We start from the raw sequence: 16169 nt of genomic DNA, 5'->3' as shown, positions 1-16169 counted from the left end.
CACTACCCAGCTGCAACTTCTGTAGTTAGCTAACTGCCTCCAGCTGAAGTCAAGCTCAGCACTGGGTGGTGTGAGACAATAGATTACCAGCAGCAGCTGAGATCTAGCTCATGTGGCAGCTCCCACCCAATGACTGAACGGGGAGTGGGAGGTGAACCCACCCACTTTCCTTCCACAGGGCATTCCTCTCATAGGCAGTCTTGGAGTTGGAGCTCCTGGTTTAGCTGGTGGAGGATTTGTCAGGTATGACTCATGGTTCACTGTTCCCCTTTCCCAATTCTGATTCTTCTTTTCTTATCACATAGCTTTATTCTTTAATATATCTTTTAAACCCTTCAGTAAACCTTTGGTACTTTTAGGGTTTCCCTGTTGGCTCAATGGTAACGAATCTGCCAATGCAAGAGACACAGGTTCAATCTCTGGGTGGGAAAGATTCCCTGGAGAAGGAAATGGTAACCCACTCCAGTGTTCTTGCCTGAGAAATCCCATGGGCAGAGGAGCCTGGTAGGCTACAGTCATGGGTTGCAGAAGAGTTGAATATGACTTAGCATTTAAACAACAACAATGCTTAACCCTACCTCAATATTTGTTTCCTAAAAAAAACAACAGCCCTTAACTCTACCTAAATATTTATTTCCTAGAGAAAAGGTGATATTATTTTATTTATGAAGGGGATTAGTTTTTCTTAAGTGAGGTATTAGGCAAGACTGGAAATATGGGAATATATGTACTAAGCAGTAGAGTTTTTGTCAGAGTTTATGATAATAGGAGATCTCCTATTATCAATAGATCTCTTATTATCAATCTCTACCATAATGTCCATGGAACTCAAAGAAGTTAATTAATGAGCAGGAAGCCACAAAGAGAGCTTAGTGAAGTACCCAGAATTTGCCCTTAGATACCTCTGATTCTAAGAGACATGATTTTATTACCTATCTTTAAGCCTGCAATCTTTTTCTTTGCATTGTCGAGCAAGCTATGCCTTTTTACCATTAACATTGTAACATGTAACATTTAGACCCTGTGAAAATAAATATTAAAATGATGAGTATAAGTTCTATGAAAGCTCATGATTAAGGGAAGAAACAGGGCCGCTATGAAATAAAAGTGACAGAGATAATTAGCATCTCCCAGTCAACTGGCTGTCTGAAAATGAAAAGAGGTATTAGTAAATTTGAATCATATATTCTGTATTGCTTAGACTAAAAGTAGAAATTAGCACCATAAGAACTAGAATAAACAAATACTGTTTTCTCTAATTCATTAGCTGTGTTCTTTCTTGTCAACTCAGATAAAGATCTGCTCAAGTGGGTTAGGGAAACAAGCAAACAACCCTTGAAGTATTTAGTGTTGTATGAAATGATGGGTGATTTAGACACTGGGAAACATGACTTCATGCTGAAGGGAAATAAAATGACAAGGGAAAGCTCCCACCCAGAGTAAGGAATAATGTTTGGAATGCCTCCTATATCATGAGAAATTGTGGGCAATAGAAGCGTTGCAGCCCAGAGATACACATGTGTAAAGCAAGAAGACATCAAAGAAACCATGTTCTGCAGCTTTATTCTGTAGGAATGAGCGCAGGTTATAAGAAAGTTGGAAGTGAAAACATACCATTCCAGAAATATGCAAGTAGTTGAGAATGAAAGGCACCATATGTTGTGCTAAAGAGTTTTGACTTCCCCCCCCACCTCTGAAAGAAATGATTAGCTGTTACATTAAGAAATGATGTAATTAATTCCCATTTAGGAAAATTTCTCTTGCAGATGGGAAAGGTGATAGACATAGAACCAGTTCAGAGACTTACTACAGTAAGTCAGATATGAAGCAATGGATACCTAGAGTAAATCCATGAGAAATAGAAAGGAATGAGTCCAAGAAATACCCAGAAGATTGAGATCAAAGAATTGGGTACCAGACTGGGGTCAGATTGTGTATGAGCTGAGAGTATGGGATGCTTTTCTGGCTATTTTTAGAAATAAGATAACAGGAGGAATACATGGAAATAATTTTTGAAATAGGAAGACCATGAAATTTTAGTTGGAATGTCTATAGGATGTTGAGTGTATGCTCAGTAAATAATTATATTTGTGGGCTGAAGTTTGGAAGATAGGTTTAGATTAAGTATTTATAAGTAAGTTTCCAGCATAGAATAATAGAGGTCACAGATGTGGGTGTACTGTATACATGGAGGCTGTGACTGAGGGTTCATGCAGAGTGACAAGGTTAAATATTCAAAGACAGAGCTCTAATGAAAGGGAAAAATGTTACAGAGCTATCATTAAAGATAAAGGCCATAATACAGCCATTCATTTGAGAATGAATATTTAATCATAACAGAAAAAAAGGATAAAGTATCTCTTTTGAAGTATAATTACTTTTATCCCACTGATTATGTATGCACAAGAATAGGAGAACAGAATTTAGGATGAATCCCTGATTTCTGTCTTAGTCCGATTTCCCTTTGTCCATTTTGTTATCTATCAGAAAAATGTGCATATATATCATATATAGCATAATATCTTTTCATACATTAGTTTGTTTTGAAACAGTATATTATGGAAAACATCAGATTGTAGAAGAACTTTGTTTTATTAGGCATATGCAGTTACCTCCCACTGCGTGCAACTGACCTTTCTTATCAAGAGTGAAAGGAAAGGGCTAAATCTATTATTCTGTCTGTTTGATGTTTTTACAGGATATAATGAAAGATGAATGCTCAATGCTGAAGCTGCAGCTGAAAGAGAAGGATGAACTAATTTCCCAACTTCAGGAAGAACTGGTAAGTGTGAACAATAGTTGTCCCATGGGTGTATTTTCCTTGCAAGGCTATTTGCTCTAAACAGTTTAACTTATTTATTAACACTAAAATTGTTAGTGACTTATAAACTGTTAATGATTCAATTTGATTATAAATTTTATAATCCTACAGTAATGAAGATTTGATGCTCTGAAAAGAGAATGTTTGATAGTATGTATTGAACTTTATATTATTCCAGAAATAGATTACTGACCCAGAATTAGGTATTTCAATTGTACCTATCAAAAATTGTGAAGACTAAGGCCACGTTTTATTTTGTAAAGTGCAAGACTTAAGTCCATACTGCCGTACCTAGAGACACAGTCATGTAATATGAAGTAAAGTACTGAGTAATTTTGCAGACAAAAGCCAATTTTACTTAAGGGTACCAAAAATCTGTTAACCTAATGAGACTTTGTTAATAAAGACATATAAATCCCCAATTATCTAAAAGCTATACACAAACATGATATTGTAGTTCATGTTTTCTGGTTTGTTTTTTTTAAGATGTGACATCACAAATGTATTAAATCATAGTTTTATAACATGAACGCACATTTGGTAGGTAACAAGAATAGCAGTGGGCATTATTTTTTAAAGTATGTGCTGTCAACAAATATGATATTATGTATATGAATAGTATTTTGTAATATAACACATTTAATCTGGATAGAAATAAAGAATTCTCCAAAACAAAAATGAGAAAGTAAGGAGAACTTAAAAAAAAAAAATGAGTTCTTAAGAATACCAGTAAAATAAAGACATACAATAAGAGGCCCTGACTTCTTATCCAAGATCGAGAAAACAAATTCCAGTCAATGATGTTCTTTATGATGATTTAAGATTTGACGACTTTAACAGTGATGTATTATGTAATTATTAAATACAATTAAATGACAAAACAATTTTCTAGACCATCACGCTTCTGAGAACTTTTCTGAGAACATATTAGTGAGATAGCAGACAAATTTAGAGCCTATTTTATTGACCCTTGACAACTGACGACAATTTTACTGACACTTGACCTTTAGATTGTGGTTTCATGTCGGTTTAATACTGATCATCTGTCCTATGAGTGTATTATTATCACTGCAGAAAATGCATTAACCAGTACTTAAAATAGTAAAACCATTACAGACAAAAGAAGAATATCTTACATTACTGGGAATAACCTTTGATACTTTTGTTTATAATATAAACTTTATTACACAAAACATTGCTATATATAACCTTGTAAGTATATATTATGTAATCAAGGTTTGCGTTGAAGAAAAACATATATAGACATTTATGAATGGATGCAGAGAACTATGATTTTTAACACAGCAGAAAATGTTTGCGCTTTGTCAGAGAATGCTTGTTTTGGATAATGAATGGAGAAAGAAGTGTCCATTTTTCCCTGCCTACATTGAAAAGAAAGAAATGTACAAGAAATCAGATCTTTATGTGTTGAATGAAATGAGAAGGAAAATGATTACCTCCCGAGCCCTTGTCACATAGCTAGAATTGAGATAATTTAGTACCCCTCCTTCCAAAAATGTCCTCTGTTGGTTGATCTAGTAAAATGAGACACAGGTGTTGCTTTAAAAAAAAAAAAAAAAAAAACTTGAATTACTAAAAATTGACTTAGCTTCTAAATTTTCTTAGGTAACTGTCAAGGTACCATTTTAATTTTGTGCCATGCAGTTTACATAGTCATCTTAACTAGTTCACCAGAGGGCAATGTTAACTTTTGAAAATTGTTTGTTTCATTAAGAAAACCTGCCTAAATAAAAAAGTGTTTAGATGATTTAGGAATTTAAGGAAGAAGAAACAAAAATCATCAATAGAACTGGACTTGGAGCATGGACAAGGTGGCAGTCACATCAAAGTAATAAAAGCCACTTGAATCCATTGAATGCCAGGTCCTAGTATTTCTAATTCTGATAAGTAACTTGTGACATTTTGACAAAGTAGACATTGAATTTAACTTTTCAAATTTAAATAGGTAAAGTATAAATTTCAAAACATTTTAGAAACCAGTTTCCTATACCCTGTTATAGTAGTCACAATCTGTAACGATTTAGTTTAGCTTTGTTTATTATGCTTTTCTAATTTCTTAACCACTGCTATTATCATAAGCAGTTTACCTATATATACACTACAAACCAAATTATATGTAATTATACCAATAAGGAATTTATATTCAACTTAATAAAATTTTATTATTTATATTGTCTATAGTTATTTAGTCACACTTGGATATTTTCAGGAGTTTAAAGAAGTTATAAGCCCTAACTAAAGAGCCTGGGGCAAAATAAATGTTTTTATATTACTTTCTAAATTTACTTTTTTATTGAGGTAACATTGGTACATAATAGTTTACATGTTGCATGTGGACAACATTAGTTTCTGTTTCTGTATAGACTGCAGTGTCCTCCCCACCAAAAATTTAGTTTCCATCTGTCACAGTTGATTCTCTGTATCCATTTTTCCCTTTCCAACAGCTTCTTCACCTCTGGTAACCAACACTCTGTTTTCTGTATCTATATATGTTTTCGTTTGGTGTGTTGCTGCTACTGCTAAGTAGCTTCAGTCGTGTCCGACTCTGTGAGACCCCATAGACGGCAGCCCACCGGGCTCCCCTGTCCTTGGGATTCCCCAGGCAAGAACACTGGAGTGGGTTGTCATTTGCTTCTCCAATGCACGCATGCATGTTAAGTCGCTTCAGTCATGTCTGACTCTGTGCAACCTATAGACACCAGCCTACCAGGATCCTCCGTCCACAGGATTTTCTAGGCAAGAACATTGGAGTGGGTTGCCATTTCCTTCTCCGTTTGGTGTGTTAGGGTTTGTGTGTGTGTGTGTGTGTGTTTTAACTTTGTTTCTTAGTTTTTTGATATTCCACATGTATGAAATCATATACTATTTGTGTTCTCTGATTTTTTTTTTTTTTTACTTAGCATAATACTCTCAAGGTCTATCCATTCTATAAATGGCAAGATTTCATAAAAAATGGCCGAGTGATAGTCCGTTGTGTACATATGCCATATCTTTTCCATTCATTGATGAATACTTAGTCTGTTTTCATATCTTGGCTATTGTGAACATAAGAGGAAATTTATATTTTTGAATTAGTGTTTTCATATTCTTGGGATAAATACCCAGAAGTGGTATTACCAAACTCAGGTTTGTTTGCTCACAGCTTGAAAGCTGATAATCTGAGTGGCAAGTGTCAGTAGAAAGGAAAGGTGCTATAATCAGAAAAGCGAGCTATCTGGGGAAAAAGTAGAATTGTGTCCTGAGCCCATGGTAGAGAGTTCCTGATTTTTTTATCTGCTTTGTTTTTCATTCTTTTTATCTAAGAAAAGAATCAACAGGTTAGACAAGGCATAGTGTGAATGCAGAAATTAAGATAAATTGCCTAGTAATCTCATTCCTGTAATTTTATTCTTTTAAGGTTAGAGGGAAACAAAAATGTACAAGCAGGAAAGGGGCAGAAAAGCTGCTTTCAGGTGGGATAACTGGAGCCTGGTAGTTATTTTTTTTTGTGGAATCACCATGCTATTTTCCATAGTGGCTGCACCAACTTAACATTTTCACTAACAGTTTAGAAAGATCCCCATTTCTCCACATCCTGTCTACAGTGTTATTTCTTGCCTTTTTGATAATAACCATTCTAACAGTTATGACATAACAACTTACTGGGATTTGATTTGCATTTCCTTAGTAAACAATGATACTGAACTTTTTATGTGCCTATTGGCCATTTGTATGTCTTCTTTAGATAAATGTCTATTCAGCTTCTCTATCAATTATTTTTAATTGGATTGTTTGTTGATATTGAGTTGTATGCTAACCCCTTATTGGTTATACGATTTGTAAACTTCTTCCATTCAGTAACTTGTCTTTCATTTTGATGATGGTTTCATTATGCGAAGATTTTTAGTTTGTAGTGCAATTTGCTGATTTTTCTTATTTCTTAATATGTCGTCTTAGGCAAGGGAAAGATATTGCTAGAACTAATGTCAGTGTTTTGCTTATGTTTTCTTCTAGAGTTTATTGTTTCAGGTCTTACATTCAGTTGTTTAATCCATTGTGAGTTTTATGTGGTGTAAGGTAGTGGTTCTAGTTTTTTGTGTGTGTTTTTGCTAGTAAAATTTGTTGAAGAGACTATCCTTTGTCCATTGTATGTTCTCTGCTCTTTGTCATAAATTGTGACCATACACTGCTGCTGCTGCTAAGTCGCTTCAGTCGTGTCTGACTCTGTAAGACCCCATAGACGGCAGCCCACCAGGCTCCCCTGTCCCTGGGATTCTCCAGGCAAGAACACTGGAGTGGATTGCCATTTCCTTCTCCAATGCATGAAAGTAAAAAGTGAAAGTGAAGTTGCTCAGTTGTGTCAGACTCTTAGCGACCCTGTGGTCTGCAGCCTACCAGGCTCCTCCACCCCTGGGATTTGCCAGGCAAGAGTACTGGGGTGGGGTGCCATTGCCTTCTCCGGGTGATCATACACAAACAGGTTTAATTCTGGGCTCTCAATTCTGTTCCAAGGTCTATGTGTCTGTTTTTGTATCAGTACCATGCTATTTTGATTACTGTAGCTTTGTAGTACAGTCTATAGTCTGAAGCTAGGGGTGATAATTTCAGCTTTGTTCTTTTTTCTTGAGATTACTTTGGCTATTTGGGGTCGTCTTTGGTTCCATGCAAATTTTAGAATTTTTATTTTATTTCTGTGAAATGTCTTTTGGATTTTGATAGATTGCAATCTATATTGCAGTTTGAATCTGTAGATTGTTTAAATGTCCATAAAAATCTAAAGCAGTGTTGTGCTCAGTTGCTCAGTCATGTCCAACTCTTTGAGACCTCATGGACTGTAGCCCACCAGACTCCTCTGTCCATGGAGTGGACAAAACACTGGAGTGGATTAACATTTCCTCCTCCAAGGGGTCTTCCTGACCTGGGGTGGTGGTGAGGGGGCGATCTTCCTGACCCAGGGTGGTGGTGAGGGTCTTCCTGACCTGAGGTGGAGGTCAAACTTGTGTCTTCTGAGTCTCCTACATTGGCAGGTGGGTTCTTTACCACTGTATCATATGGGAAGCCCCCATGCTGCACTTGATCTTAGTCAAAAGGCCAAGAAGTGATGTTAGCTTTTCCAATTCATGACCTCAGAATATCTTTACAGTTGTCTTGAATTTCTTTTAATATCTTTGGTGTATTACTCCTATGTATAATATCTGTCCTCTGCTGACTCATTGTTAACATACACAAGTACAAAGGATTTTTGCTCTTGTTCCCTGCAGTGTTATTGCATTTATTATTCCTGTGTGTGTGTGTGTGTGGAATCTTTAGGGTTTTCTGAAAAGAAAAATCATATCACCTATAAAGTGGCAATTTCACTTCTTCACTTCTTGTTTGGATGTGTTATTTTTTTCTTTCCTAATTGCTCTGACTAAATTCAATAATATGTTGAATAAGAATTAGTGAGAATGGTCATACTTGGGTGATTCTGGATTTTAGAAAAATAGCTTCAGTTTTTCACCATTGAGTATAATATTAGCTGTGGACTTGTCATGTATGCCTTTTATTGTGTTGAAATATGTTCCTTCTATAATCTGTTGAAAGATTTTTATCATAAATGTATATTGAAATTTTGTCAAATGCTTTTCTGCATCTACTGAGATAATATGGCTTTTAGCATTTTCTAAATGTAGTGTATCATTTAAGTTTAGTTTTCCTTTAGTGGAAGTTAAACTGCATCTCTGAAATAAATCCTACTTCATCATGTCATGTGATCCTTCTAATGTATTAGTGTTTTTGGGTTGCTAATATTTTGTTGAGGACTTTTACATCTATGTTCATTGGAGATATTGGTCTATAATTTTTATGTGTCTGTCTGATATTAATATCATTTGGTAACATGAGTTAGATTGAATTCCTTTTCAAAGTTTTTTTTTTTTTTGTGGCGAAGTGTTTGAGATGGATATGTATTAAATCTTTTAATGTTTGATAGAATTCAGCTGTGAAGTTGTATAGCCCTGGGTTTTTGTTTTTTTAGGAGGTTTTGATTACAGTTTCAACTTCTGTACTAGTGATCAGTCTATATATTTCCATTTCTTTATGATTCAGTCCTGGTTATTTATGATTCAGTCCTGGTTATATGATTCTAAGAATGTGTTCACTTATTCTAGATAGCCTCTTACATTTCTGAGATATCTTAAAGTTTCTCCTCTTTTCTGATTGCATTTACCAGTGTTTTTTTGCTTGCTTTCTCAATGGCTCTAGCTACATTTGTAATTTTTTTCAAATAACCAGCTCTTAGTTTGAATCTTTCGTATTGTCTTTTTAGTCTCTATGTCATTCATTTTCACTCTGATCTTTATTTCCTTCCTTCCACACATTTGGGGCTTTATTTGTTCTTTGTCTAGTTCCTTTAGTTACTTTTCTTGTTTAGATTAGAGATTTTTCTTGTTTCTTGATGTAGACCTATATTGCTATGAACTTCTCTCTTATTATCATTTTTGCTGCATCTCATAGATTTTGGCATGCTGTGTTTCATTTTCATTTGTCTTCAGGTATTTTTATTTTTCCTTGATTGCTTCATTGACCCAATAGTTGTTCTGTAGCATATTTTTTAGTCTTCTTTTATTTATGACTTTTCCAGACTTTTTCTTATAATTGATTTTTAGTTTCATAGTAATTAGAAAAGATGCTGGATTTCAATATTAAATTTGTTAACCTGTGTCTCAACATGTAGTCTTATCCTTGAAGATTCCGTATGTAGTTGAAGAATGTGTATTCTGCTGAATTTAGATGGAATGTTCTGTTTAAATCTATCAGACTCATTTAGTCTGACATTTAAGGCCGTTTTCTTGTTGATTGGATGACCTATCCATTGATGTGGCTGAGGTGTCTAAAGTCCCCTCGTACTATTGTGTTGCTATAAATTGCTCTTTAAAAGGTCTATGTGTAATTCTTACACATATTTTGATGCTCATATATAGAGTGTATATATATTATTTGTTACATCTTCTTGATGAATTGTCCCCTTTATGATTAGGTATTGTCCATTTTTTTCTTTCATTACCCTTTTTGTCTTGAGGTCTGTTTTATCTGAGTGTAGGTTTATTGCTTTCTTTTGACTGGCAATTACTTGGAGTATCATCTTTGATTTTCACTTTGAGCCTGTTTGTTATTGGAGGTGAGATGTCTTCTGGAGGCAGCATATATTTGGCTCTCATTTTTAAATCTATTTAGCCACTCTGTTTTGAGTTCAGTCTATGTTCATCTAGGGTGATTATTGAGGACTTAGTACTGCCATTTATTTTATTTTATTTTTTCTGGTTGTTCTATATCTCTATTGTTTGTTTTCTTATGTTTTTCTGTATGACCTTCTAGTTTGATTTTCTATGATGTTTTTCTCCATTTTGTATATTTTGTTTCATGTCTCTGCCCTAAATTTGTTTTCTGGTTACCATGAGGTTTGTATAAAATATCTCAGAGATAAAACCGTCCTTTTCCTTCTAATAGCATCTTACTTACTTTGCCTGTATGGATTCCGTCCTTTTCCTCTTCCTCTTTTGTGTTTGTGTTATCTCAAATTATCCTTCTTTTAATGTTGTGAGTTTATTACCAAATTGAAGTAGCTGATTTTTCCCCTTATAACCTTTTAGTACTTAAAAACGTACTCTGATGAAAGTTGCAGTTTTCTGATTCTATTACCTTACTCAAAGTTGTGTGTGCATTTTGCCTTTTTGTTTGTGGTAGAAGAGCTCCTCTAAGCAGATGTAAAACGGGTTTAGTGGTGAACTCCCACAGCTATTGTCTGGGAAGGCCTTTAATTCTCTTTTATATCTGAATGATAACTTTTCTGAATATTCTTGGCTGACAGTTTTTATCTTTCAATATTTTGAGTATGTCATTTCACCCCTTCCTGGCTTGTAGAATTATTGCTGGGAAGTCTGCTGATAGACTAATGTGGATACTTTTGTAAGAAACCTTTTTCCTTTATTCCCTGACTGCCTTTAATTTATTTTTCTTTGTTACTGACTGCTGACAATTTAAATATAGTGTATCCTGGTAAAGGTCTTTTTGTATTGAGGTAATTAGGTGCTCTCTTAACTTTATGGGCTTGCATTAATACTTTCAGTTCCTTCTCTAGGTTTAGAAAGTTCTCAGCTAGTACTTCTTTAAACTCTCTAATCATTTCTCCTTCTGGATACCCATTACCCTAATATTTTCCCTTCCTGATGGAGTCAGCTCTTATACAGTTTCCTCATTTAAAAAAATCTTAATTCTTTCCTCGTGTAGGCTGTGTGCTCACATGATTTTTGTTGAGTGTATGTACACAGAGTTGAGGAGACAGAGAAATGGTATGTAACTTTTGTTTCTTCTTATAAGAGCATTGGGCTTGTATTATGTACTCTTCCCCTCTATAATTTACCTCTCACCAAGATGGTTTTTCCAGTGGTCATGTATGGATGTGAGAGTTGGACTGTGAAGAAAGCTGAGCGCCGAAGAATTGATGGCTTTGAACTGTGGTTTTGGAGAAGACTCTTGAGAGTCCCTTGGACTGCAAGAACATCCAACCAGTCCATTCTGAAGGAGATCAGCCCTGGGATTTCTTTGGAAGGAATGATGCTAAAGCTGAAACTCCAGTACTTTGGCCACCTCATGCAAAGAGTTGACTCATGGGAAAAGACTCTGATGCTGGGAGGGATTGGGGGCAGGAGGAGAAGGGGACAACAGAGGATGAGATGGCTGGATGGTATCACTGACTCAATGGACGTGAGTCTGGGTGAATTCCGGGAGTTGGTGATGGACAGGGAGGCCTGGCGTGCTGCAATTCATGGGGTCGCAAAGAGTCAGACACAACTGAGCAACTGAACTGAACTGAAGAGTTCAGTGGCTGCCACATTTCATGAAGCCCCAGGACATGTACCAGGTTTGGTAAACTTTACTTTAGATTAGGAGATGAATAGAGCAAAGGAGGAATTTCTTCAAATCATCTTTCTGCAAGCTTACCTTTCTTTACTTGAAGGGAAGAGTGAACAAATGTAGTGAAATTAAATATCAGGATACTAGTACATAAACTCATTGCCTATGTAACTAAATGTAGCTTTTTTATTTTTTCTGGCATGAATATATTTCAATTGTCAAATAATACCATAATATTAAACATAGAAAAAAAAACCTGACTATTCACCAAAGGTAAACTTGGTAAATTATAAGCATTTATGTAGGTTTAATATATATTATGTATATTTACATGGCTATATTGTTGTCACATTAAGTGGTGGGAATTTTAAATTATATGATAAGATGATATAATGTAGGTACAAAGAACATCCAATAATTATCTTTAGGTAATATGAGTATTCAATTTCTATTATGAACTTTGAGCCTTCATTTTAATGACAAATTGATATTTTACAAACATATCTTGAAATACGTATAATATCATATATGGAATGACTTGCCAGTCCAGGTTCGATGCACGATACTGGATGCTTGGGGCTGGTGCACTGGGACGACCCAGAGGGATGGTATGGGGAGGGAGGAGGGAGGAGGGTTCAGGATGGGGAACACATGTATACCTGTGGCGGATTCATTTAGATATTTGGCAAAACCAATACAATACTGTAAAGTTTAAAAATAAAGTTAAAAAAATGATATAGAACAAAATAATAAAAAGTTATCTTTAGAGAACAGAAAAAAAAAAAAAAGAAAAATTGGGGTAGAGTTTAGTGGTTTTCATCCTGTGACTTTTGTGGTTCGAAATGTCTTAGTCTGCTCAAGCTGCCGTAACAAAATATCATAAACTGAGTGGCTTAAACAACAGACATTTATTAGTTCAGTGTTTGGGGTTTCCTTCCTAGCTTATGTCTTCACAAGTCTTTCCTTGGTACATGCATAGAGAGCAAGGGGAGGGTGGGGAGGGGAAGGGCAGAGATCTCTTGTGATACTTCCTCTTTTGTAAGAGCACTGATCCCATCATGAGGGACTCACCCTTATGACCTAACCTAAGCCTAGTAACTTCTCAAAGTCCCCACCTCCAAATACCATCACATTAGTGGTGAGGACTGCAACATATGAGTTTGGTGGGGGGTGGGAGGAACATATACACTTAGTCTGTAATAAGGAAAAATGAATATCAGTGAAGTCTTATGGAATTCAACCCCTTCATCACAACCATTTAATGATAGCAGTTACAGATTTACTGTTTTTTGACTATCATAATTCTCTATCAGATTCTAGTTAACATAATGTCACATCTGAGAATAAAATCAATCACAAAACCCAATAACCTGGACAAGATGACTGCTGAGGGCTACTGTGAATAATTAGATTAGAGTAGGAAATGAAATGGTGTGACATAAACTTCACTGAGAATTTTTCAACATGCTGATTGGGCAGGATATTAATTAACTGAAGGCATGGAAAGAACATCCATCAGAGTAAAAACTGAGTTTGTTTTAAATATAATATTTGGTTATATATGAATTATGTTGGTTTATATTGTGGAATATATTGAACTTTTTAATATTAGAAATACCCCTCCCATTCAGCTCAAAGATCTGGGAATTTCATAAATTTACAATTAAGGTATTTAATGCATAAGTATAGATTTAGACCAAAAGTCTAAACATATGGCTGAAAGTGAGAATACTTAATCAGAATCAATTATAATAATGAAAACATTAAAGTAATTGCATATTAATCTTAAGTTTAACTTAATTATTTAATGATACAGAGCAAAGAAATATTTTTCTCACTTAAAAGTTTTGAATTTTTAAAGCTGTTTAGTGAAGGTCATGTTGAAGAATGTAATTTTAATATGAAGTTGAGGAACACTGTAAATATTACCTTCTTGTGCCTAAAATGAATCAGAGAAAAGAAAAGAAAGTGAAGTCGCTCAGTCATGTCCGACTCTTTGTGACCCCCATGGATTGTAGCCTACCAGGCTTCTCCGTCCATAGGATCTTCCAGGCAAGAGTACTGGAGTGGATTGCCATTTCCTTCTCCAGGGGATCTTCCTGACTCAGGGATCGAACCCGGGTCCCCTGCATTGTAGGCTTTTACCATCTGATCCACCAGGGAAGATATAAATCAGAGAAATATATCATATAAACATTGATGGTGCAGTGTAGCCTTGTGTCTTGTGAGGACAGATTTCTTTGTAAATTATTATTAATCTTGTAACTGGTTTGAGAAACCTTATAAATGGTTTGTACACTGTGGCTGAAAAGTGTCCCCCATGTATCAGAATTAAATAGAGTATATTTGGTGCATATGGGGATTCCCTGTGGCTCAGAGGTTAAAGCGTCTGCCTCCAATGTGGGAGACCCAGTTTCAATCCCTGGGTCGGGAAGATCCCCTGGAGAAGGAAATGGTACCCACTCCAGTATTCTTGCCTGGAGAATCCCATGGACGGAGAAGCCTGGTAGTCTACAGTCCACGGGGTCTCAAAGAGTCGGACATGAAATTCATTCAAGGTATTTTTAAATAAGTTGAAGATAATTTACAAATAAAAATGTTAGTTGGTGCTAAAAATGAAAAGTGATATTTACTTGTCCTAATTAGAATTGATATCAGATCAGATCATTCGCTCAGTCCTGTCTGACTCTTTGCAACCCCATGAATTGCAGCACACCAGGCCTCCCTGTTCATCACCAACTCCCGGAGTTCACCCAGACTCACGTCCATCGAGTCAGTGATGCCATCCAGCCATCTCATCCTCTGTCGTCCCCTTCTCCTCCTGCCCCCCAGCATCAGAGTCTTTTCCAGTGAGTCAACTCTTCGCATGTGGTGGCCAAAGTACTGGAGTTTCAGCTTTAGCATCATTCCTTCCAAAGAAATCCCAGGGCTGATCTCTTTCAGAATGGACTGGTTGGATGTCCTTGCAGTCCAAGGGACTTTCAAGAGTCTTCTCCAACACCACAGTTCAAAAGCATCAATTCTTCAGCGCTCAGCCTTCTTCACAGTCCAACTCTCACATCCATACATGACCACAGGAAAAACCATAGAATTGATATACCATGCTACGAATTTACTGCTTTGTTTTGCCAGTGATTCGGATGCCTGTTACTACAGCAAATACTAAATGAAGTCATATGTATATTAGACAGTAAATTATATATAATTTATGAGTCTAAATTTTTATAACCTACCATTTCAAACTCTCCTGTTTCAAAACTTATTCATTTTCTAGCTGACTAAAATTAAAAGCATCAAATGCTGCTTTATAGTATGTTCTTTTTTAAACTATATATTTCTATTTAAAAAGCCAGTTTAATGGGTCACCCAAAAGCATAAAGTGTTATGGGCAGTAAAATTTTTACTAAGAATACACTTTAATATAAATGTCATTAAAACAATAAAGAGTAATACAAAATGAAAATAACTTTGCCTTCATAATCTTTGCCTGTTTACCAATTTAGCTTTCACTGTCTTCTTACGAGTATTAAATATTATCAGTTGCCTTAACTACCCCATGATTCTAGGCCAATCAGTAAGGGAGTGCATTGACTGTGGAATATTTAGAACAATAATAAAACTGACTAAAAGTCTTATATATTTAATATTACCACATGCCAACAATTCTAAAAGTGTCAATAAGACCACTCTCTGAAAAGTTTTTATAGATCTGAATTCTAATTTGGTAACTACAAGTTATGCTTGAGTTTTACATTTTACACACACACACTTTTTCTTTTTCAATTATTACATTTTATTTTTAATCCTTTCATAAGCATTTTAGTTTTATTTATTTATTATTTTATTATTGGCTGTACTGGGTCTTCATTGTGAGGGCTTTGGCATTGCCTTTCTTTGGGATTGGAATGAAAACTGACCTTTTTTGTTCTGGGGTCACTGCTGAATTTACCAAATTTGCTACTATCTTGAGTGCAGTATTTTCATAGCATATCTTTTAGAATTTGAAATAGCTCAGCTGGAATTCCATCACCTCCACTAGCTTTGTTCCTACTGATATTTCCTAAGGCCCCCTTGAATTTGCATTCTAGGAAGCCTGGCTATAGGTGAGTGATTACATCATTGTGGTTCCGTTCAGTCACTCAGTCGTGTATGACTCTTTGCGACCCCATGAACCGCATCACGTCAGGCCTCCCTGTCCATCACCAACTCCCTGAGTCCGCCCAAACCCAGGTCCATTGAATCAGTGATGCCATACAACCATGTCATCCTCTGTCATCCCCTTCTCCTCCTGCCCTCAATCTTTACCAGCATCAGGGTCTTTTCAAATGAGTCAGCTCTTTACATCAGGTGGCCAAAGTATTGGAGTTTTAGCTTCAGCATCAGTCCTTGCAATGAACACCCAGGACTGATCTCTTTAGGATGGACTGCTTGGATCTCCTTGCAGTCCAAGGGA

General features: G+C 35.8%; 1 protein-coding gene across 3 annotated transcripts in view; it reads left to right on the top strand.

The window, feature by feature from the left end:
• Positions 1-16169, top strand: part of CCSER1 (coiled-coil serine-rich protein 1) — a 1491930-nt gene that overhangs the window by 715204 nt on the left and 760557 nt on the right. For all 3 annotated transcript variants that reach the window (XM_010860144.1, XM_010860145.1, XM_010860146.1), the window contains exon 8: positions 2699-2782. In XM_010860144.1, coding sequence (XP_010858446.1) covers positions 2699-2782 — 84 coding nt within the window. The remainder of the gene's footprint in view (positions 1-2698; positions 2783-16169) is intronic.

The sequence above is a fragment of the Bison bison genome, unplaced genomic scaffold, assembly GCF_000754665.1.
Source record: "Bison bison bison isolate TAMUID 2011002044 unplaced genomic scaffold, Bison_UMD1.0 scf7180017864464, whole genome shotgun sequence".
NCBI classification, from domain to species: domain Eukaryota; kingdom Metazoa; phylum Chordata; class Mammalia; order Artiodactyla; family Bovidae; genus Bison; species Bison bison.
This window is presented reverse-complemented; position numbering and strand designations above follow the sequence as displayed.